Genomic DNA, 24,836 nt, shown 5'->3' with positions numbered 1-24,836 from the left:
AGGGATAGGGATCGGGATAGAATAGAATAGAATAGAATAGAATAGAATAGAATAGAATAGAATAGAATAGAATAGAATAGAATAGAATAGAATAGAATAGAATAGAATAGAATTCTTTATTGGCCAAGTGTGATTGGACACACAAGGAATTTGTCTTTGGTACATATGCTCTCAGTGTACATAAACAAAAAATAAAATATATTCATCAAGAATCATAAGGTACAACATTTAGTGATAGTCATAGGATACTAATAAGTAATCAAATCATACTAGGAAACAATAAAAATAATATAAGTTATAAAGCAACATGGATATAGCCATAAGTGGGAAGAGATACTGTAGGTAATACAGTCTTAGTAGTTAATTTGACAGTGGTGGGAATTAGTTGTTTGGCAGAGTGATGGCATTCAGAGAAAAACTGTTCTTGTGTCTTGTTGTTCTGGTGTGCAGTGCCCTATAGCGTCGTTTTGAGGGGAGGAGTTGAAACAATTTATGTCCAGGATGTGAGAAGTGAAACATCTTCAAAGAAAAACAAGAAAGTCCAATTGCTTCTTGAAAAAGTACTTTTGGGACAACCATGACCTGGATGACTGAGAATCTCCATAGGCCTGCAGAGGTGTGAATATCAACTCCCAGAATTCCCCAGCCACCATAGCCATTGCTGAGAATTCTGGGACTTGAAGTGTCCCAGAAGATTGCCATAGGCAGAGCTCCATACCAGTGGTGGGATTCAAATTTTTTTACTACCAGTTCTGTGGGCGTGGCTTGGTGGGTGTGTCATGGCTTGGTGGGTGTGGCAGGGGAAGGATACTGTAAAATCTCCATTCCTCCCCAATCCAGGGGCAGGTTACTGCAGAATCCCCATTTCCTCCCGATCAGCTGGGACTCAGGAGGCAGAGAATAGATGGGGGCGGGGCCAGTCAGAGGTGGTATTTACCGGTTCTCTGAACTACTCAAAATTTCCACTACCAGTTCTACAGAACTGGTCAGAACCTGCTGAATACCACCTCTGCTCCATACATCTTAAATTATGTACGTAGCATTAGTTTCTCCTGAAGTCTGGCCCAAATCTTTCTTTGTCCTACCATAGGACCTTCTGCATGCAATATGTACCCTAACGTGAGCTGTAACCCCATTCCTACGCCTGCCTTTTACATGGAGTTGGCGGCATTTTTGAATCGCCAGGAAAAATACTAGGGAATTGGTCACCCATGCTTTCTACGCTCTATTTGTATGGTGTTTCTGAAAGCAAACCATGATTGCGTCTCTTCCAGACATTGGAAGAAATTGCTGACATGGAGGAGGACATTCGACGTCTGGAGGAAGATCTCCGAAGGAAAATGGCCAATCTGAAATTGGCTCACACTCGCCTGGAGACTCGGACTTACCGTCCCAACATGGAGCTTTGCCGTGACCAGGTAGAGAATGCTTTTAAGGCTAGAAAGGCAACAGTGGGGATCAGAAATAACAATTGCACTGGGCCTTGTGATTATGCACGAAGGTGGAGAGAAAGCATAGCATTTCCATGAAAGAGATGTAGATACCGATAGAAGAGACTGCTTGTAGTTCAGGTTTGAACCGTGCGGTCCTTAATGCTTTCTGAGCTGGGTTGTTTTCTTGATGTGCATAGATGATGTTACTGTTCTGACCTCGGCTTCCTGAGTCAGTAAAACACATGAGTAGTCCCAGAAACCAGTTTTATTTTAACAGCTGTGAATTCTGTTCATTCACAGATGAGTCCCAAATAGTTGTAAAGAGTCCTTCGGGATAAGGCTGATAGTCACCCACCTTTATCTCCCTTGACACGCTGCCAAAGACCTAATTGGCAAAGCCACACGGAGTCTAGAATCAAACAGAGCTTCAGGCTTTAAACTGCATAGAATTAACAACGTTGCTTCCTGCAAAGTGCCCACGTGCCTTTGCTCCTCTTTTAAGGAGGGGCCAATCATCTCCAAGCCCTACTCCCGAGTTGTCCCATTTGTTTTAGCTGTTCTTGCCTTCTGGCAGCTCTGCGCATGAGCGCACTGGGAACAGGCTCCCCCTGTTCCTCTGCCTCGCTGAGGTCCAACTCTGGAGGCTCCGGAAGCAGCACGTACCTCCCAGATGGCCCTTTCTCTGCCTCCGAAGCAGAGCCCTCGTCTGAGCCTTCCCCAGACTCCAGGACTGGCCCATGTTCCTCCCAAGCCTCCTCACTTTCTGACTCAACTGCCAGCTACACAGGCTGCTGGCAGACCACAACAGTTACCCAGTTTGGTAATGAAAAGTCTGCAATAAAACAACCCAGCTCAGAGAGCACCAAGGACTTCACAAGTGCTTTTGTGGAGGATTCTAGTTAGGATGAATCCTAGCATCCACTTAATTTAGATGCAAGAAGATTGCGGTGGCTGTTCTCTGTACAGGTAATCGTCACTTAATAATCGATTGTTTAACAACTGTTTGAAGTTACAACAGCCATGGAAGATGAACCGTGATGGCACAGTCGTTAGAGTGCAGTACTGCAGGCTACTTTTGCTGACTGCCAGCTGCCTGCAATTTGGCAGTTCGAATCTCACCAGGCTCAAGGTTGCCTCATCCTTCCATCCTTTCAAGGCAGTAAAAATGACCCAGATTGTTGGGGGCAGTAGGCTGACTCTGTAAACCGCTTAGAGGGCTGTAAAGCACTGGGAAGTAGTATGTAAGTCTAAGTGCTATTGCTGTTGATACTTTATGGCCCATGAAACACCCCTGGCCATTGTAAGTCCCTCCCCCCTGGTCATGTGACTACATGTCAGGTGGGTCAGACTGTTCATGGTGTTCTGTGTTCACATGACCATGTTTTGTGATGTTTTCTGCCGCTTTCTGGCATTTTTGCCTTTTAGTGGAGAAAAAAACACCCACAGATAAATGGGTTTGCTTAATAACTGCTGTGTTCACTTAATGAATGCCCCAGATTGTGGGGGCAATAAGCTAACTTTGTATAAAAAAGAACACTGCTGGGGGGGGAGGCGAAAGCCCTACTAAGCAGGTATATACAAAAGTATGAAGGCTATTGCTTAACGCATTGTAAGCCCCCCTGAGTCTCCGGAAAAGGGCGGCATATAAATCGAACCAATAAATAAATAAATAAATAAATAAATAAATAAATAAATAAATAAATAAATAAATAAATAAATAAATAAATAAATAAATAAATAAATAAATAAATAAATAAATAAATAAATGACTGCCAGGAAAAAGCCTGTAAAATTACTTCCAGTCATGGGGCCACCCTGACTTATGACCGCAGTTTAAGTTGAAGACTACTTGCGGATGTTTATTTATTTTATTGATTCGATTTATATGCTGCCCTTCTCCGGAGACTCAGTGCGGCTTACAATGCGTTAAGCAATAGCCGTCATACTTTTGTATATACCTGCTTAGTAAGGCTTTTGACCCCCTCTAAGCGGTGTTCTTTTTTATACAAAGTCAGTTTATTGCCCCCACAATCCAGGTTCTCATTTTACCTACCTCGGAAGGATGGAAGGCTCAGTCAACCTTGAGCCTGGTGAGATTTGAACTCGCAGTAATTGCAGGCAGCTGGCAGCTAAGTGCTATTTAACAGCACTTTAGTCCACTGCACCACCAAGGCTCTTCAGATGTGGTGACCTAGGCCCAAGTAGTTTGAAAGCCGTGCTCTCAAAACTTTTCTATTTCAGCAGGCTGGCCTGGCCTAACTCTTCTCTTTTAAATTTTTTAATTCATGATTTTATAAATTGGGTGTTTTAATTTATGTTTTGGCCAAAATATTTAATAATTTAAGGGACTTTTTAATATTTGTATTATCTGTATTTTATCTTGGTTGTTCACCGCCCTGAGTCCTTCGGGAGTAGGGCAGTATAAAAATTTGATTAATAAATAAATAATAAATAAAATAAATACTACCAGACACAATCAGTCCTAAACAAACATATTTTATTAGAACAGCTGAGAATTACTTCATTCTCAGCTTAGTCCAAATTAATTCCCAACCTTTGTCTTCTTTGGCACCCTGCCAATGGCTTTACTTGGCAAAATCCCACAAAGTTCAGAAGCAAGAGACTTCCACAAGAAACAAATGTAGCAAGGTTGCTTTCCTACAAAGATCCCAAGAGCTGTTGCTGCTCTTTTAACCTTCTGGGAGGGGCCAATCATCTCCTGGCCTTACTCCTGAGTCGTCCTTTTTGCTTTAGCTGCTCTTGCCTTCTGGCAGCTCTGCGCATGCGCGCACTAGGAACAGGCTCCTCCTGTTCCTCTGCCTCTCTGCTATCTGCCTCTGGAGGCTCTGGAGTCCGTGCATCGCTCCCAGATGGCCCTGGCCCCATCTCTGCCTCCAATGCAGAGCCCTCGTCGGGGCCTTCCCCAGACTCCAAGATTGGCCCATCTTCCTCCCCAGCCTCCTCACTGTCTTGACTCCGTTGCCAGTTCCATAGGCTGCTGGCGGACCACAACAGCGGAACACAATTCTTTATAGCAGGAGGTGGTAATATGGAAAGAGTTATACTTCTCTAGTCAGTCTGGCCTTTGCTATTTCTGAACCCTGAATTGCTTGCTTTCTGTCTCCTTAACTCTAGGCTCAGCATGGATTAACAGATGAAGTTCATCAACTAGAAGGCACAATAGCTGCATTAAAGCAAAAAATGGCACAGTCGCAGTAAGTTGTAGTGTGTATTTTAGTTCTAGTCACGCCTTAGGCACAAAGTCAGCTCGGTGACCTTGAGCCAGTCACTCACTCTCATCCCAAGGAAGAAGTTAATGGCAAGCCATTTCTGAAATCTTGCCAAAATAATTGCAAGGACTTCTCTAGGCAGTCATGAGGAATAAAAAAACTGACTCAAAGGAATACAATATAAATCCAGTGTATATCCGTGTATACAGCCTTTAGTGCATAAACCAACCTTCAAATTTTTAACCAAAAAATCGTGAAAAATGCACCACCTGCAGATAAGCCAATGGTGAAAATTAAAACATGAAAACGTTGAGGATCGTATTATCTGCGGGTGGTGGTATTTTGGTTAAAATTCAAGGCTCGGGTTATCCATGCATTGACTTATCCACAAGTACGAATGGTAAGTATGATGAATTTGATGAATTTTAACACCTTTGCATGCAACATCCTTTAAAAACACAGAGAACCTCTCCCGTTTATGTAGCTGCAAACATATAGGAATTTTAGGCCATATTAAGAAGATTGTGTAAGGCAGTGGTGAAATCTAAAATTTGTTACTACCGGTTCTGTGGGTGTGGCTTGGTGGTGGTGGGGTAATATGATGGTGGGCGTGGCCATTAAAAAAAAAACTTTTTAAACCATTTTTTCTACCACCTCTTTGGCGAAGAGGTTGTAAAAAATGCTTTCAAATGCCTCTGATGATCCCAGATGAGTTGCCTGATTGGCAGAGACTTTTTTCTTTTAAAAGCCTTTGACGATCCCAGCTGAGCCGCGCGATCAACAGAGGCTTTTTTTTTTTACTTTTAAAAGCGTTTTTTCGGCTGAAAAGGTTGTAGAAAAAATGCTTTTAAAAGTAAAAAAAAAAGCCTCTGATGATTGTGCGGCTCAGGGATTTTTGCTACCGGTTCTCCGAACCACCCGCCTCCATCGTGTTAAACACGATGTTAAAACATCAGCTGAACTGAAGTCATGACAGATCTATAATGGTATTAATTCAAAGCCAATTATATGTTAATTTGCCTTTAGCTTCCAAATAGAGGGGGGCTGTGATTTTGGGATTTGGCTTATGTCATGCTACAATTTACACCACATCTGACTTTGTCTTGTTTTTGTAATGCAGTAGGATAAAAGGTATGTAAACTGTGGTTCTGTTTTTGCTCAGGGCTGCTCAGCAAGCTGCCAATGCTTTTCTGGGAACTTTATCTAAAGTGTAATTATTTGCGTGCTTAATAAATGTGTGTTGTGTCTGCAAAGTGATTTGGTGGCTTTTAGAAGATTCAGGTTTTAGCCACAACATGACCAAAGCTCAACAAGGGAGGGAGGGGGAACGGAGGAGGCTGAGGCCCTCAAAGCAAACTAGATTATATAAAATAAGTCAGTTAGATTGGGGAATTTGGATTTTATTTCCACTTTATTTTTTTCAACTGCGATATAGTTAAGGATTTTCGTGCAGTTTTTGTGCATTTTCTTCTGAGCATGGCAGGAAGTTATGAGTTCAGATTTCAGCAACTGTCAGAGGGGATGCCTAAGGCTGCAAACGTGTGGGCTGTCTGTGACCCTGTGGCTGCAGTTGCCCACCTCTGCAATAATTACCTGTGAAATAATTAAATCTGATTGCAAATCCAATCAATACATATCTTGTTTTTATGATTGTACACCACCTAGCGGTTCCTCTAGGTAAAATGGGTGACATAAAAGATAAAACAAACAAACAAACAAACAAATAAATATTTATTAGCATATGGCATTATTACAATAGCCAGAGGACCACAATGCTATTGCAGAGTAATAGTTTGGTTTGCCAAGGTACCAGCCCTGTTATAGGACATACTTGCATGCTTCCCAGGTGTCCCACATCTAATACGGTATTTATCAAGCTTGACTACTTTAATATGTGTGTACTTCAACTCCCAGAATCCCCCAGCCAGCATGAGTTGAAATCTATTCATCTTAGGCAAGCTGGCTTTGCATCAAAGAGAAAGATGAGCAGTTCTTCCTGTGGAGTCAACCAAGGTCCCCTCCTTCCTGGAGCTGCCTCAGAAATGGGCACTGTAAGCAGGAAGGTTCAGAGCTGTTAGGAAACTGCCTGCCTGTACAGAGCACCAGCTCGTCTCCTTACCACTGAAGTGGTACCTATTTATCTACTTGCATAGAACATGCTTTCAAACTGTTAGGTGGACAGAAGCCGAGGAGAGTTATGGGAGCTCACCCTGCCACACAGTCCTAGGACTTGAACGCCAGAGCAGAAACCATCTCTGGTGTCATAAAGCCACCATGCCTCAAACAAACAAACAAACAAACAAACAAACAAACAAACAAACAATTTCATTTGGTCTAACCTATTTTGAGAGAGATATAAAAGCTTGTCCTACTATCCCTAGATCCATGATAAACAATAGCTGCTAGCAGTGTGTTCACGGACATGTTGTCTTCATGGAGTTGTATTAGTAAAATAGTCATCAGCTAAGAAATCTGCCTATGGGGGAAAAAAACTTCTGGTCCATCATACTTTTCTCTTTAAGGTTTTCTGCTTTTTGGTGGTGCTAGGAAGGGATGATCTTGCAATATCAGTTGGGAAATCATGTTTTTGTCCCAGTAAATGTTAGAATAAGATTGAAGTGGGAAGATTTGCAATTTTTAGTTCACCTGGAATGAAGCTGCGACCATCTTCTCTTCCTTTTTGCAGGGATGCTTTGGATGCCCTCTATAAACACCTGTACCGCATCCAGACAGATATTTCCTACAAGATGAACTCTCTGGTGCTGGATAACAAATGCATGGATGGCAGGCGAAAGCTGACGGTTCCGGCTGAGAAATTTGTGCCAGAGGTGGACACTTTCAACCGCACAACCAACCGTACTCTTTCGCCCCTCAAAAGCCGGCAACTGGAGCTGGCCTAGGATATCTGAGAATGTCGTAGACCTTTGCAGGATTGATCTCCAACCAAGCCAGGCTACGGTCTGTGTTGGGTTAGAATGACTCAAGTCATCTTCTCTTTGCCCCTTCTCAGAGTTGTGTATTTGCCCTTTATTTGATTCTCACAGCTTTGGTATATTGCAAAAAAAGTTGGATAACTAATTAAAAAGGCTGCCATTAAGATTCAGGAGTGGTTTTTGATGCTACTTGAGATTTCTGACAAGCTTGCTTCAACTTGTGCACAGCTAGACATTTCATTAGTGCCAGGTGCTGGAGAAAAATCTGTAGGAGGGGAACTCCTGAATTTCCATCCCATTTAAGAGTTTTCTCTCCTTTCTATAGATGAGGTTAATTTTGTCTACTTAAGCAGGATCCTGAAGTACTTCAGTCTTCCAGATTTCATGATGGGTTTTGCAAGAAAGCGCCAATCATCACAGGGACCTGGGTTGAAGTGGTTGGTTGGAATCAGGAAATAAATTCATTCCTATGAATCTGCCAAGGGAAAGTAAGGAGGAAGGAAACAATTCACGAAGTAAGAATATATGGGAGCTTGACTGACGAGAGTTACACAAACAAAAGACTAAATCAGATTGGATCTTGTTGCGCAACTGTCTAGAACAGGGTTGGGCAACTATGCCCCTTTTATGACTTGTGGACTTCAACTCCCAGAATTCCTGAGCCAGCCATGTTAGCTCAGGAATTCTGGGAATTGAAGTCCACAAGTCATAAAAGGGCCATAGTTGCCCACCTCTGGTCTAGAAAGATCACGTAAACTCTGGAAAATACTGGTAGTCCTGAACCTAACAACCAAAACTGAAACTAAAATTTATCTTGCCAAGTTGAGTTTTGTCCTGTTTCACGACTTTTCTTGCCACCGTTGTTAAGCAAATCATTGCCATTGTTAGTAACCGGGCTGTTAAGTGAATCTGGCTCCCCCATTGACTTTGCTGGTCTGAAGGTCGCAAAAGGTGCGATCCACAAGCGATCTGGGGACACCGCAACCCTCACCGATCTGAACCAACTGCCAAGCATCCCAACTTTGGTCCCGTGACTTCGAGGAGGCCGCCATGGCCGTTAAGTGTGAAAAGTGATCCTAAGTCGCTTTTTTTTCCAGGGACGGCATAACTTCGAATGGTCACTAAATGAATGGTTGTAAATCAGGGGTCCCCAAACTTGGCAGCTTTAAGACTTGTAGTCCACAAGTCTTAAAGCTGCCAAGTTTGGGGATCTCTGTTGTAAATGAACAGTTGTAAATCGAGGACCACCTGTAATAATTTTTAATAGTAGTAATAATAATAATAATAATAATTTCCGTTAACGGAGGACCAAAAAGTGGACTGTATCTTCTAACTTTCCCCGATTCCCATCTGGCTACCGGGGAGGCACATCTGGACTGGAGGCTGGCCGGCGAACGAGAGTTCGGAGAAGGGGCGGGGCTTCAGTGAGAGGGCGGGGCTTCGTGGGACAGCGCGGCTCACCTGGGGGCGGAAGAGGAGGGCAAAAAAGGAGGCGGGGCCGGGAAGAAGCCCCGCCCCTCCTTCGCGCAAGATGGCGGCGAAGGTGCTTCAGCTGACGCGGAGCCGCTGCCGGGGCTGCCTTCTCGGGGCTCTTCTGGGCGACTGCCTGGGCGGCGACTTCGAGGCGCGGGAGTCGGTCAGCGCGCCCGAGCTGCTCCGCTTCGTTCTTGCCCTGCGGCCGCTGCCATCGCCGCCTCGGCAAGGCCCGGCTGCGGAGCCCGGCGAGGAGAGCGGCGGCAAGTCTGAGGGCAGCCGTGTCCCGAGTGAGCAGGGCGGGGAGGCCTGGGGGGGATCCAGTGGGTCGCTGCCTTCGGGGCCTGGCCTGGATCCCTTGAGGGGAGCCGCCCGCAGTTAGGAGGCTGTGCTTGGATTCCCCCCTGCGGCCCCTCCCCCTCCCCCCCCCCCAGATTTTGTTTTATTGGCTTTGTCATTTCTTTATTTTACCTTTTCCTTTTTTCCCTTGTCTTTTTCATTCGGTCATTTCATTTCTTTTTCCATTTCGTTTGTAATATTTTAATAAATAACTTTGTTATAATACTTATATTATAAATACATACACACACACACACACACACATATATATAAAACAATATAATATATAATAATATGTAATATAATATATATAATATAATATAATTAATATAATATAATATAATTAATATATAATAATCTGCTGGCTGCCACAATTTCCATTGTGTTTTTCATTTTATTATTTCATTTCCTTATTTTGTTTTTAATATTTTAATAAATAACTTCGTTATAATTCTTATAATATAAATATATACATATACACGCACATATATGTATATACATATACACACGCACGTATATGCATATACATACATATATATCAATATAACAAAATATAATATAATATAATTAATATAATATTTATTTATTTATTTATTTATTTTATTAAATTTCTATACCGCCCTTCTCCCGAAGGACTCAGGGCGGTGAACAGCCAGAAGATAAAACACAGAAATACAAAATTTAAAATAAATTAAAACGAATTAAATAATTTAGGCTGAATTTTAAAATACCCCATAATTAAACAGATTAAAATTTATGTTTAAAATTTAAATTTAAAAGAGGAGAAGATTTAATATTGTAATATAATACAATATAATATAATAATCTGCTGGCTGCCACAATTTCCATTGTGTTTTTCATTTTATTATTTCATTTCCTTATTTTGTTTTTAATATTTTAATAAATAACTATTATAATACTTATATTATAAATATAAATATATACATATACATACACACACATATAAAATTAATATATAATATAATATATAATAATATAATTATAATATTATAAAAGATAATATAATAATAATTAATATAATATAATATATCTTCTGGCTGCTGGCTGCTATCAGTTTGGCAGTTCAAATCACACCAAGCTCAAGGTTGACTCAGTCTTCCATCCTTCCGTGGTGGGTAAAATGAGGATCCAGATTGTTGCCACGGGGGGGGGGGGGGGAGCAATATGTTGACTGGCCACCCTGAAGCCTCTAAAATGACCCCAGTCAGGTTCGCTTCAGAGTTGACAATGACTCTGTAAACCGCTTAGAGAGGGCTCTAAAGTACTGTGAAGTGGTATCTAAATCTAAGTGCTATTGCTATTTCTTTATTATTGTGGTTAAGCCCAAAACTCTGCATTTTTAAATTCTTGTTCCCTTCATAGGGTGGGAAGGGCAAGGTGGGAGGGGGATGGGACCCTTCCAGATAAAAAGTTCATGCTGCTTCTCCTGGCTTCTCCGCTGTTCTTGCAATTACAGCTAACTAAGAAGGATAAAAGTCGTGTGGTTAAATGTGTGGCAACATTGCATCACTAAGAGGGCAGGAATCACTGCCTGGATTTGCAAAGAGGAACAATTTATTGCTGTGGTTTCTGTCTTGCCAAATAAGTGGTTCATGAAAGCTTGCTTAAATCAGTAATGCAATACTTGCATGTTAAGTTATTGTGACTACAGTTAGAATATTCATGTCAGTTTGCCAAACTTATATTCATTAAACAAATTAGTAGACTTATCAATGAGACAACTACCCCTTTATTGGCAAGGAGAAATTATGCCACCATTATTAGTGACACTACCATTACATTATTTACCATAATAATCATGTTCTGTTTGAAAATTAGGTTGCAATTAATTTATTATTTATTTATTGGTTCGATTTATATGCCGCCCTTCTCCGGAGACTCAGGATGGCTTACAATGCATTAAGCAATAGCCTTCATACTTTTGTATATACCTGCTTAGTAGAGGACCCCCCTAAGTGGTGTTCTTTTTTATACAAAGTCAGTTTATTGCCCCCACAATCCGGGTCCTCATTTTACCTACCTTGGAAGGATGGAAGGCTCAGTCAACCTTGAGCCTGGTGAGATTTGAACTCGCAGTAATTGCAGGCAGCTGGCAGCTAAGTGCTACTTAACAGCCCTTTAGTCCGCTGTACCACCAAGGCTCCTTAATTAATTAATTAATATTAATGCAGCATTGCCAGATTGCATTTAATAAAAAATGTTTCTTAAACATCAGCCAAACTTCTGAAAGTATTATTGGATTTTATTTAAATTATTGAATTTTCAAAACATATAATTAAAACAATTTTATGCTATGATAATTCAAATATTAAAATTCTGTACTTTTAAAATACAATTAAAACATAACATAATTAGGAGTTTGGTGGCACAAATGGTTAAAATGCAGTACTGTAGGCTAATTCTGCTGACTGCCGGTTGCCAGCAGTTCGATTCTCATAGGCTCAAGGTTGACTTGGGCCTTCCATCCTTCCGAGGTCGGTAAAATGAGGACCCAGATTGTTGGGGGCAATAAACTGACTCTGTAAACCACTTAGAGAGGGCTGTAAAGCACTGTGAAGCGGTATATAAGTGTAAGTGCTGTTGCTATTTTTTTTAAAAAAGGAGACCCTAAGAGAGAAGATTCTAGAATTTCTCATCTGTACAATGCAGTTTCAACTACTTGAATACAGGTAGTCTTTGACTTGCAACCACTGTGAAGTGATATATAAGTCTTAAATGCTATTGCTAAAATTAAAATTGATTATATTTTATTAACCTTCCAGTGTTTAACATGACAAAATTGTAGCCTAAGAAGAGATGGATTAGTCACTTTGTGGCCACAATGCTAGAAATAATTTGTCCTCTTTCACTTTGTCCAGCTTTTCTTTCTGTGATTCACTTTTAGTTGTTGAGCTGAAAAGAAAAATTAAGGCAACATTCCTGTTTACTTCTAAGGTGAGGTAAGGAGTAAACACTGAGTTTATGGACTGCTTTTCAAGAGTCTCCGTTTTGGGTAAACATTGTATGTTTGATCCAAAGCTTGTAAGGTTCCCTTTGAATCTTCATATTAAATTCAGGAAGATTTTTTTTTTAGTCTCCAGCCCTACAGAGATTTAGCGATGGAGTTTCATATTTATTCATGCCTCTGTATAGGTACCGTGTTTCTCAGAAAATAAGACCGAGTCTTATTTTCTTTTAGACTTGAAAATAAGCACTTGGGCTTATTTCCGAGGCAGTCTTACTTTTTTTGAGGTGCAGCAGGCCAGACCCATTGAGCTTTATGCGCCGTGGACGCACTGTTGTCTCCATTCCGAACCTTCAGTGTTCGGAATGGAGGCTTTTTGGTGACTGGGAGGAAAATGGTGAAGCAGATTTTGCTGCCTGTCATCCTTCCCTCAGTTTGTGCAGATGTTGTGGCCCGCCAGCGGCCTGCGCGGATCGTGGCTGATCCCGACGACGAGGAGGCTGGTGTGGGGTCGTGCCAGCAGCCTGTGCAGCCAGCGCTTGCATCGGACAGCGAGGAGGCTGAAGAGGATGTGGTGCCAGGGGCAGAGACTCAGCCAGGGCCTTCAGAACCTCCAGAGGCTCCTTCAAGTGGAGTGGAGTTGAGGAGCCTCTCCTCAATGCTCAAGCACGCAGGGCTGCCAAAAGGCAGGAGTGGCTATTCAGGAGGAGGAGGTCTCGAGAGTAAGGTTTGAGGATACTTGGCCACTCCCTTAGCCTATTTAAGTTGTACGCAGTTAGTAATTTCTTGCTGGAAACAATGTGTAATTATTATAGAGCATTTGGAGAGTGAGTGTCTTATCGTATCTTGTTTTCTGGGCTGGTTGCCAACCTTTGCAGGACTTTGTTTATTCTTGGTACATTATAAATTTGATAAGGACCGTTGGTGTGTGTCACAATCCTTGGAAAGCCAGAGCTGGGGCAGAACAGCGGAATGGATTGAGGAATGGATGACAGGCAGCAAAATCCCCCTCCCCATTTTCCTCCCATTCATCAAAAAGCCTCCCGTGAGCCTCCCAAAAAGAGGGAAAAAGCAAAGCAGCTGGCCGCAGAGCTGCCGGCTTCAAGGAAGCAGCCCAACAAGCAGGAGCGCTGCGCCCACAAAGAGAAGGGCAAAAGCGATATTTGCGCTGCCCTAAGGGGCCAGCAGGCTGCAGTTGCAGCCAGACAGTTGCCCCCTCGCACGCCGTACCGCCACTCATGCTGGCCACACCCATCCCCCCTGGGCTTATTTTCGGGATAAGGGTAATATTAGGTTCACCCCCTGAAAATTAGGGTTGGGCTTATTATTGGGGTGGATTGTGTTTTCGGAAAAACACGGTAGTCCTTATCCCCAATTGCTTTGCAACCATTCAAACTTGTGGCAGGCCTTCCTGGGATTGGAAGTTCCAATTCCATCCCTTCACATAGTGACTGCATTTCAGGCGGTAGGCAACTGGGTTGCATTTATGACCATTTGCAGCATTCTTTGAAAATAGAAACAAAATATGTGAGTTTGCATATATACTCTCCGTGAATAATATATATTGCTTTATTGTTTGCTCCCTAGAAATCCTCTATTACAGCGATGACACAGCCATGGCCCACTCGCTAGTTAGGTCACTGTTGGCCAAGCGAGATTTTGATGAAGTGGATATGGCAAAGAGGTAAGGCATGTGGCTGTTTCCAGACAGTGGAAATACTATTGGATTAGGTAGAAGTATGAATTTGATGGCATGAAAATTTAAATTTGTGCAATCTGGCCTTATTCAACTTTGAATATAAATGAGATTTGCCTTAAAGAGGTTTGCTTGGTATGGTGGAGAAAATGAAACCGGTCTCTCTAATCTCAAGGAATAAGCAGTATCGCATTTCCAGACCTCCTTTGTATTGGCAGAAAACAGAGAATATCCCAGATACTCTTTGAATTCTCATCAGCACAAGTCCCATTTATTGCTCTGCCTGTATTTTATGAATCCAGGTGGAAAGTAATGTCGGAACAGCTGTAAAACACTCATCAGGAGTAGGCTGATGTGGATTTATCCTCGCACAACACACTTAAACATGAACTGCCAAGTGCCGGGGAAGTCAGAAGATCATTCTAGGCCAGGGGTGTCAAACTTGATTTCATTGAGGGCCGCATCAGGGTTGTGTTTGACCTAGGGAGGCCAGGATGGGCCTGGCCAGCTCGGCATCACTCTTGTTGGGGCACCCAAGCGCAGTGCCAGCAAAAAAGGGCTCTTGAGCTCCATTTACGGCTGCGACGGCCTCCTGCAACCCTCTGCCAGAGAAAACAGAGCTCGGAAGGCACTGCGGGCTGGTCCTTCGCTGATTCCAGGGCAGCCCCAGGGGCAGATCAAAGCAACCTGTGGGCCAGATCTGGCCCCGAGGCCTTGGGTTTGACATCCCTGTTCTAGGCAGTTCAAATGAGTATAAAGATTTATTGCAAGCTTGTGCTCTCTACAAGAATCTGAGCTACTAACGGTCAAAGCAAATTGACGGTAGATAAGAGCCCAAGGAATTCAAGATCTCTTGTGGGCGCGAAGCGACTCATGACTGATGATGCATTTGACCCTTCCCTCGGGCTTAGCCTGGTCATCTACATGAATAACTGCTTTTTAATCTTATTAATTTTTTATGCCGCCCTGTCTTGTGTGTTATGCAAATCCAGGCGATTGGGCTAAATCATCGAAATCCTAGAATTAATTACAGAGCCGTGGACTTGACTTGACTTTACTTTTATTAGACTTCTATACCGCCCTTCTCCCGAAGGACGCAGGGTGGTGTACAGCCATATTAAAACACATAAAATTTACAAAATTTAAAAACCATTAAAATCAGTTAATATCCCCCTATGTAGATTAAACAAATCCTCCAAATAACACCCTTAGGGCTTGATCTTTAATAAAGCCCTCTTCTACTGTTGTTAGCATCTTTCCAAGCAGATGGAATGCAAATGGATTATTTTGTAACCAGTCTTTTCCCATCAGGTTTGCTGAAGAATATGACAAGGATCCTGACCGATCCTATGGAGGCGGTGTGGTGACTGTATTCAAGAAACTGCTTAGTCCTAAATGCAGAGATGTGTTTGAGCCAGCAAGGCAGCAGTTTAACGGGAAAGGTTCCTATGGGAATGGTGGTGCCATGAGAGTAGCAGGCATTTCATTAGCTTACTCCGACGTTCAAGATGTAAAGAAGGTGAGTTAATTGTTTTAGATGCCACGCCAACTATTTGAACAGCACTTGAAAGCATTTACACACAGCAATCCTGTTTGATGTAGCAAGCTAAGCTATGCCTTGGTGGTGGTGTTGTCTCTCAATTTATATCCCCAAATTAGCCACAGGTAGTCCTCGATTTACAATCTCAATTGAGCCCAACATTTCTGTTGGTAAATGAGTTAAGTGAGTTTTGCCCCGTTTTACGACCTTTCTTGCTGTTAAATGAATCGTCACATTTGTTAAATTAGTTGCAGGGCTGTTAAGCGACTCTGCCTTCTCCATTGACTTTGCTTGTCAGAAGTCACAAAAGGGGATCACATGACCCCGGGACACTGCGACCGTCATAAATATGAGTCAGTTGCCAAGCATCCAAATTTTGATCCTATGACTGTGGGGATGCTGCAACAGTCATAAGTGTGAAAAATGGTCTCAAGGCACTTTTTTCAAGGCCGTTGTAACTTTGGTCACTAAATGAATGTTGTAAGTTGAGGACTACCTGTAGTTTGGAACCACATATAAGGGGCTGTCCGGGAATTTTATTCTTTTTTGTTTGTTATTTTCTCTTTCTCCTTCTACCTGAGCTTGCTTGTTTTCTTGCAGATGTTTCGTTACCCAAACTTGATAACATCAGTAAGAAAACAACGAAGCTCAGAGTACCAAGGACTGTTCATTTAACCCTGAGCTACAAATATTCTCTTTTATCGGTCTACTACTACCATCATGGATGGTCTGCCAATATTTCTGGGAAATTGAATGCCTTTGTAGCGGGGTGAAATTAAAAAATTTCCCCTACCGGTTATGTGGCCGTGGCTTGTTGGGAGGTCATGTGACTGAGTAGGCGTGGCCAACTTGACATCACTCACATCGAGGGGCTCCTCATCGGCCCCTCGCCTCCCAGCCACTCCTTGTCGCGAATGGCAGGAAAATGGGGAGGGGAATATTCCTGCCTACCATCCTTCCCTCAGTCTGGGCTGAGATTGAGGAATGGATGACAGGCAGGAAAATCCCCTTCCCCGTTTTCCTGCCTTTCACGAAAATGGCTCCATTCCAGCTACTCCCCACCCCCCACCCCCATACACCTCCCTCCTGGGGACTACCTTAAAGGGACAGCCTGTAGCAGCTCCGTTCTGAACGGAGGGAGAAACGTTAGCATTCTCTCTGCTGCATTTAACATTGAATTCTGTGGAATATCGAGCGTCCGGAAGAGGTGAGTGGCGACTGGACGGGTGTGGGTGGGGCCAAGGAGGGGTAATTACTACCGGTTCGATAAACTGATGCCCATAATCCCTAGTGTTTTGCCCAAACCGGTAGGATTTCACCCCTGCTTTGTAGCTACCATTAGGCTTGCTTGAGGTGGAAATTCTCAAGGAATGCAGTCTTGTGAAGGGTATGTCAACGATCCTTTTCCTAGCAAATACTCTCAGAGAAGGAATAACATTGAAACAGTTGATTTCTAATGCCAAGAAGTCTAGCAATGGCATCAGATGTAAACATTAGGGAGCAGTATTAGAACAGAATATGGATTTTCTTTTCCAGAAGAGCCATAAAATTAGCCGTTAAGGAATGCTGTGAAAATCAATAGTGCGTTGAGTTACGAAGGAGATTTAGACACGTTTATGGAGAAGGTGTTCATCCAAGATGTTCAACAAATTAAGTCATATTATTCTAGCTTAAATGCACAGTGCACTTTTCCTTAAACGCACATTCTGCATATCTGGCATATCTTGTTTTTAGGTGTCCATCTGAGAACCAGCAAGTTAAACATGCTTAACAGATGTACATGCCAATCATGTAGAAACTCTTCAGATCTTCTCCTTAAGTATCCATATTCTGTTCAGAGCTCTTTTGTTCAGATAAGAAAACACAGCTATTTTTATCAATTCCTCTCTCTGCCTCCCATGAATGGGTTTCATCCTTTGTTTTTGGTTGAATTGGTTTTCATCAGAGATCACAGCCTTTCACATTAGGATGACTAAGACAGAAGTTCTCGAATGAAAATCTGTTTATTGATTTGTAATTCATTTTCCCTGCAAGGTCAGGCAAACAAATCTAAACAAATCTCCTTAATGAGGCCTATTCACTAAGCTTTGATTAAGACTTTACTGCCTTGAGTAGTTAGCTTGATATATTTGATATATGTGGAAAAATCATAAAAATTATGTTAGAACCAATGAAGCTGAAAAAGAAATTTAGAAAGTTGCCACAAGATACGATACCAACCAAAGGGACATGACCTCAGGACACAGCAATGATCATGAATCAGTTGCCAATAATCTGAATTTTGATCACATGATCATGGGGATGTTACAAAGGTAGTAAGGGTAAAAAATGGTCATAAGTCACTGTTTTCAGTGCCATTGTAACTTCAGTCAATAAACAAACTGTTGTAAGTTGAGGACTATCTGTAGTTGCATGGATATCAGCCTTGTTTGTCACGATCTAAAACGGGGGTCTCCAACCTTGGCAACTTTAAGCCTGGAGGACTTCAACTCCCAACTCAATTCTGGGAGTTGAAGTCCGCCAGGCTTAAAGTTGCCAAGGTTGGAGACCCCGATCTCAAAGAAATGTACATGACCTCATGAAAAACAAAACATTTTAAAAAGACTAAAAAAACAAAACAAAAAAATCTTAAATTCTAGACTCCCATTGTCCCTGACTGTTGATTGCATCAGATTATTGATAAAATTTAAAATTGCCTCTGATGATTATCTTTATATGAAATAACTCACTCTTAAAAACCATGCTTGATGTATCTGAATTTTATGTGGTTGTGCTATAGTGCTTCCTCTGTGCTGCCAGCAGTAGCCAAAACAAATACAGGCCATCCTCAGCTTATGACTACAATTGGGAACAGAGCTTCTGTTGCTAAACAAAGCAATCCCAGCTGCGGCTGATTTTATGATCTTTTTTTTTTTTGCCTCAGTTTTTAAGTGAACCGTACAGTTGTTAAACAAATCTGATTTCCCCTATTGACTTTGCTTGTTGGAAGGCCATAAATGGTGATCATGTGACCATTTGTGACAATCTTTGTGTCACAAAAGATTGTGACAAGCTGTGACAATCATAAGTGCAAGGACCAGTCAGAAGTCATTTTTTTCCAGCGCTGTTGAAACTTCACATAGTCACTAAACGAATGGTTGTAAGTTGAGGACTCATTTTTAAGTTTTCCTTGTTTTTCTAAAATTGTTGTTTTCTCTCTCTCTTTCCAGTTTGCTAAACTGAGTGCTGAGCTGACCCACGCAAACTCCTTGGGTTACAACGGAGCCATCTTGCAAGCTTTGGCAGTCCATTATGCTCTCTGCGGGGAGTCAAATCGGGACAAGTTTTTGGATCAGCTGATAGGCCAAATGGAAGACGTGGAGGCTGATGACAAGTCTGTGGCTGATGCACGAATGTAAGAACAGTCGTATCAACCTTATAGCATGAGGGGGCAGCACCCAGAAATATTTCACCTGTGTCCTCTTTTCTTCAGGCTGGGCTACGAGGACCGTCCCTTTTCAAAGCGTTTAAAGAAGATCAGAGAGTTTTTGGAACAGGGTACCGTGTCCAGGTCAGACGTGCTACTAGAATTAGGTAAGTACATTCCTAAATAGCAGGGAATTATGAAATTATTATAAGAAATAACTCGCCCTTCACAGTTTTGCAAGAAGAAAGACGGTAGCATCTTCAATAGAAAATAACTTAAATATGTGATACCTTCAGTCAGCAGCATGGTGGACTAATGAACAAAACCTTAATTCCTGCTCATTATACCATGAATGTTGCAACATTTATATGCCTGTGAGAAAGAGGAGATAGAATGAAGTTTAAGATACTTAACAATATAGTGTGCTTATTTAGCCACCTGAAGATCACAGTAACAGGATGTTGCAATAGTTGTAGGGAAAAAGTGTTTTAAGATTCAAATAAATTTCTCATTTATGTATTAAATTTATATGCTACCCGTCTCCCCAGTAAGGTGACTCTGGGCAGCGTAAGTTCTGCATTTAGAGGAGGTTTATCTCCAGTTATTAAATGTTTGGAACAGGGTGGATAAAAATCAATGCTTTTTTAAAAAAAATAAAAAAAAAATCAGATTTTTTTGATTTAAATCGGTTTTTTTTTATTTTTATCGAATTTATTTTAATAAAAAACTTTTGGGGTAAAAATCTATCGTAAGATAGTTTTCTATTTAAGATACATAAATAATTTAGTTTATTCAGCATGAAATGGAGCTTAGTTATGTAGCATGAGGCTGTATATTCTGCAACACTGGGACTATCGGTGAGTCAACAGTGGGTCAAAGGAGTAGCAGAGATGACAGTTGCTCTTTAACAATTATGATTTAAATCGAGTTGATTTAAATCAAGCCTTTTTACTAGTGATTTAAATCATGATTTAAATTGTGATTTAAATCAACTCGATTTAAATCAAATCCACCCTGGTTTGGAACCAGTAATAATATCTGTGTAACGTTGGCATAGATATCCAGTTTGGTCTAGTGGTTTAAGGTATCAGGCTAGAAACTGGGAGTCTGTGAGTTCTAGTTCCATTTTTGGCCAGCTGGGTGACTTTGGACCACTTCAGCCCCAGGAACGAGGCAATGACAAACCACTTATGCCGACTCTTGTTAAGAAAAACTGCAGGGACTTGTCCAGGCAGTCTCTGAGAATTGGACATGATTGAATGGAAGAAAAATAATGGCATAAATGTACTTTTGGACTTCTCCAGAACTTTGGTTATGTTGATGTGACCTTGTAGATATTTTTTAATGGGCCCCATTCCTACGGTTTGGCTTCTTCTTTACGATTCCTATGAAGGTGGAGACTGGTACTTTTTACCCCAGTACAAACAGTTGTTGAGCTCTTGCCTGGCATTAAAATTGCTGCTGCTGTTTCTGTTGTACAGAACAGAAACGACTTACAATAGTTTGTTCAGTGACAGTTTGAAATTAACAATGGCACTGAAAAAAGGAATTTATGACTGTTTTTCACACTTAACGACCATTGCGGCATTCCCATGGACACATGATCAAAATTCAGATGCTTGGCAACTGGTTCCTATTTATGATGGTTGCAATGTCCCGGGGTCATGTGATCCCCTTTTGCAACTCTTCTGACAAGCAAAGTCATATTGGGAAGCCAGATTCACTTACCAACCGTGTTACTAACTTAACTGCAGTGATTCACTTAACTCGGGCAAGAAAGATCATAAAATGGGGCAAAACTCATTTTAACAAATGTTTCACTTAGCAACAGAAATATTGGCCTCAGTTGTGGTCAGAAGTTGAGGACTACCTCAGTGGTAAAACCCAATTTTTTTACTACTGGTTCTGTGGGTGTGGCTTGGTGGGCGTGGGAGGGCAAGGATACTGGAAAATCCCCGTTCCCTCCCTACTCCTGGGGGAAGGATATTGCAAAATCCCCATTCCCTCCCCACTCCTGGGGGAAGGATATTGCAAAATCTCTACTCCCACCCCACTCTGGGACCAGCCAGGGTTGGTATTTGCCGGTTCTCCGAACTACTCAAAATTTCTGCTACCGGTTCTCCAGACCCTCCTGGATTTCACCCTTGGACTACCTGTATTTCCATTCTTTCAGTAGTCTTGGACAACTTATTTCCAGATCACCCCTGGGAAGGTAAACAAGACTCAGTGGACGTTGGTGCATATATAATATTTCTTTTTATATGTCTTCTGGTTCACTTTGCATTCACTTGTGGCAGAAAACTAGATAGCAATACCCTGTTTCCCCCAAAATAAGACATCCCCTGATAATAAGACCAATCGGGCTTTTGAGCGCATGGCAATAAGGCCAAGCGCTTATTTCAGGGTTCAAAAAAATATAAGACAAGGTCATATTTTTGGGGAAACACGGTAGCATTTAGACTTATATACTGCTTCACAACACTTTACAGCCTTCTCTAAGTGATTTATAGAGTCAGCATTTTGCCCCTAACAATCTGGCTCCTCATTTTACCAAATGTGGAAGGATAGAAGGCTGAGTCAATCTTGAGCCTGGTGAGATTCGAACTGCCAAATTGCAGGCAGCTGGCAGTCAGCAGAAGTAGCCTGCAGTACTGCATTCTAACCACTGTGCCACCATGGCTCTGTTCTCTAAAAGTAATGGAACCTTTTGATTCAATGCAGGCAACGGCATCGAAGCCCTGAATTCTGTCCCCACTGCAATCTACTCGTTCCTGCGTTGCATGGAATCTCACCCAGATGTTCCCGATAGGTACAACTCTCTGCAACGGACCATTATGTACTGCATCTTACTGGGCGGGGACACGGATACGATTGCAACCATGGCAGGAGCCATTGCAGGGGCATTTTATGGGGAAGAGCAGGTGCCCCAAAGTTGGAGAGAGAGCTGTGAAGCCTACGAGGAGACAGAGAAGCTGGCCGATGGCTTGTACGAACTCTACCACCAGCCAGCTTGAGCCAGGAATGAGGATTTGACACCCAGTAACCAGGTCTGTAGTTTTGCATCATGTTCCAAAGGAAGCGAATTGTGTCCACGATAGGAGAGTCTCTATTCCTCCAAAGAACTCCCAATTCTGGGAGTTGAAGTCTACAAGTCTTAAAGCTGCCAAGTTTGAAGACCTCTGCCATAAGTGAATGGCTCCCTGCCAAAGGTTTCTGCTGTAGCTGCATGTTCAGAAGTGCCAATTCTTTTCAGCCGCATAGTCACTGTTCACCCATCCTTTTCTCCTCTTGCTGTTTTGTTTCCTAATTTTGAAATGTTTGTAATAACATCGTAATAACATCTTGGTTACAATCTTAAATTCTCTTTAGTTCATTTTACCGGTGGGTTCTCTCTGCAGCAGATTGGCTTCATGACAGTTTCCTCACCCCAGAAGACTTAAGTTTGGACAAAGTCAAAGGACAAGTATGTAAGTTTGCAGTTCAACCCACTATTAGATTGAGAGTCATCAGGCCGAGCTGCTTCTATGGGCAATTGGAACCTGTGTCTTTAATACCAGAAATGTATTAAACGTAATGCTGGCATTAATAAATTTTACTGTTTTAAAAACTAAGATGGATCGATGTGTCTCTGATGGCTTCGTGAGTACTGTATTTTTCACAGTATAAGACACACCTTTTTCCCCAAAAAAAGAGGGTGAAAATCTGGGTGCGTCTTATACTCCGAATGCAGCCCTGCCCAGCTTCTCAAACGGAGGTTTCAGAGGCTGAAAAAAGCATCAGAAACGAAGCTTCAGAAAAGAAGCCCCCAAACAGAGCTTCAGAGGCTTTTTTTTTGAAGCTCTGTTTCGGAGGCTTTCAGAGGCAGGAAAAAAAGCAAGGCACAGAGCTCACAACCAAGGAACCTGTTGCTAAAATTCACCTCTGGGAACAGCTGATTGGGGGTTTTCCGGGAGGCCAATCCACCTGCCAATCAGCTTTTTTCTTATTTTCCTCCCCAAAAACTAAGGTGCTTCTTATACTCCAGTGTGTCTTATACTCCGAAAAATACGGTAGTTACTCTACGCGACAAGTTGAGCCAGGATATTTTATAAAACTACTTCCTGCTCAATCAGTCCACCTCTGGTAGTACCAGGTATATGGGATGGTGGTGTTAATAGAGGTATTAATCCCATTTCTGCAAATTCCCAGAGTCACTTCAATAGTGAAATCAGTGGCATATACATTTAATAAATAAATAAATTGAGATACTAAGGAATTTACTGCAGTGTAGCTCAAAATGCATTGGATGTGCTGATAATGGAAACCAGGAAAGGCACACTGGGTTGATCAGGTACACACCGTTCACTACACAGGTGGATTTCCTGCAGTTCCAGTTTTGTTAGGACATAGCAGCTGTTAATCAAGGTTAAGCATTTTGGAAGATGAAAAGTGAAAGTCTAATTAGTAATCAGTTCTACTTAAGGTTAATACTACGCAGGGCAATCAAATTAATAAGCAGTTAACAAATTATGGGGAGTTTTAACAAAAGTAATTGAGGCTAATGGCACACAAGGCAATCAAATTAACAGTTAATAGTCTATGGGGAGTTTAGTAGAGTTATTTCCATTAGGGAAAGGTGAAGGATTCAAGGGAAGGAATCGAGAAGTGATTTATTTTACCCAGTCTTCAGTTATTGAAGAAGAAGGGGGAAAAAGGATAAAAACTCCCAATTGTCACAAAGGAAACAAATCATATCGCTACAGATAGACATGTGCACAACTTGGCATAGATGCATGCTAAACTGGGCCATTAATACACAAGCACTTTAAAAACGGAAAATAAGAACTTCTGGACTGAAGATAGAAAGGAAAACCAACCAACCCCGTTCCCTCTTAACACTGATGATGTTAACTGGCTTGGTAAATAAATGTCTGGAAGAAAACAAGCTCAGAGAGCACCAGGGACACCCCAAAATCAAAGTGATAAGAGATTCAAAGCAATGTTTTTCTTTTTAACAAAGAACTCCTTTTATAGAAGATTTCAGACAAAAGTATTATTAGCCCATGTAAGACTCACTGCGGGGCAGAATAAATAAATAAATAAAAAGCTGGTCAAGAGATCATAATCCTAGAGAGATTTTTTTTTTTTGGAAAAGCCAGGCCAGGTGTGTAGATTTGGCTTTCTCCTGGCCTGAACAAACTACTGTATTTTTCAGAGTATAAGACGCACTGGAGTATAAGACGCAGTTTAGTTTTTGGGGAGGAAAATAGGAAAAAAAAATCTGCCTACCAGGTATTCATCTGGCTAGCATCCTACATCTGGTCAGCTTCAGCACACTAGTTTGCTGATTTTTATTCCCTGCTTGGGGATAAAAAACAGGTTCTAAAGCACAACTGATCTTTGGAGAGAGAAGCAATGAGAAAAGCAGGCAAACCATGGAGATCGCTTCACTTGCTAGCGCCTCCTAAGAGCTGAAAAAAAGCTTTGAAAAAGCTACATTTGGAGTATAAGACACACCCAAATTTTCAGCCTCTTTTAGGAGGGAAAAAAGTGCATCTTATACTCTGAAAAATACGGCAATTGACAAAAAGATGACTTCTCTGGAATTGTTTTCACTCCTTTTGATTAACCAAAAGAATCCCAAGGACTGCCCCAAGAGTTCAGGCCATCCGGTCCTTAAACGAGAGGTAATTGCATGCATGTTGGCTTACAAACCATCTGCTTTTCTTTTCTTTTTTCTTTCACAATGTACTGACCTGAAGGTGGGTGGCTATATATATACAGTATATATATCTGTATTTGCAGGTGATTACTGGAAATAAAATAAATCTCTGTAAAATAA

The 24,836-nt window shown here is 41.8% G+C and overlaps 2 protein-coding genes and 1 long non-coding RNA gene across 5 annotated transcripts in view; 2 read left to right on the top strand and 1 right to left on the bottom strand.

Moving 5' to 3' along the window:
• The window catches only part of TEKT2 (tektin 2), a 24,063-nt gene extending 16,303 nt beyond the window's left edge, over positions 1-7,760 (top strand). For both annotated transcript variants that reach the window (XM_034413412.3, XM_060691422.2), the window contains exons 8-10: positions 1,275-1,418; positions 4,569-4,648; positions 7,350-7,760. In XM_034413412.3, the coding sequence (XP_034269303.2) occupies positions 1,275-1,418; positions 4,569-4,648; positions 7,350-7,563 (438 nt within the window). In that variant the 3' untranslated portion in view covers positions 7,564-7,760. The remainder of the gene's footprint in view (positions 1-1,274; positions 1,419-4,568; positions 4,649-7,349) is intronic.
• LOC148112418 (uncharacterized) lies at positions 6,374-9,192 on the bottom strand. The gene is made up of 2 exons (XR_015729430.1): positions 9,058-9,192; positions 6,374-8,071 (listed from the first exon to the last, which is right to left on the bottom strand). It is a non-coding gene; the product is annotated as an uncharacterized LOC148112418 (long non-coding RNA).
• Positions 9,111-24,836, top strand: ADPRS (ADP-ribosylserine hydrolase). Of its 2 annotated transcripts, none has more exons than XM_034413414.3 (6): positions 9,111-9,332; positions 13,961-14,057; positions 15,381-15,588; positions 18,819-19,003; positions 19,082-19,182; positions 21,737-24,836. In XM_034413414.3, the coding sequence occupies exons 1-6, from the start codon at positions 9,128-9,130 to the stop codon at positions 22,027-22,029; spliced, it is 1,089 nt and encodes a 362-aa protein (XP_034269305.1). In that variant the 5' UTR covers positions 9,111-9,127; the 3' UTR covers positions 22,030-24,836. The 2 variants fall into 2 exon arrangements, with proteins under 2 accessions (XP_034269305.1, XP_034269304.1); XM_034413413.3 differs by having other exon boundaries at positions 9,123-9,359.

The sequence above is a fragment of the Pantherophis guttatus genome, chromosome 10, assembly GCF_059756535.1.
Source record: "Pantherophis guttatus breed Tessera chromosome 10, ASM5975653v1, whole genome shotgun sequence".
NCBI classification, from domain to species: domain Eukaryota; kingdom Metazoa; phylum Chordata; class Lepidosauria; order Squamata; family Colubridae; genus Pantherophis; species Pantherophis guttatus.
The sequence above is the reverse complement of the archived record's forward strand: the minus strand, read 5'-3'. Positions and strand labels throughout refer to the sequence as shown.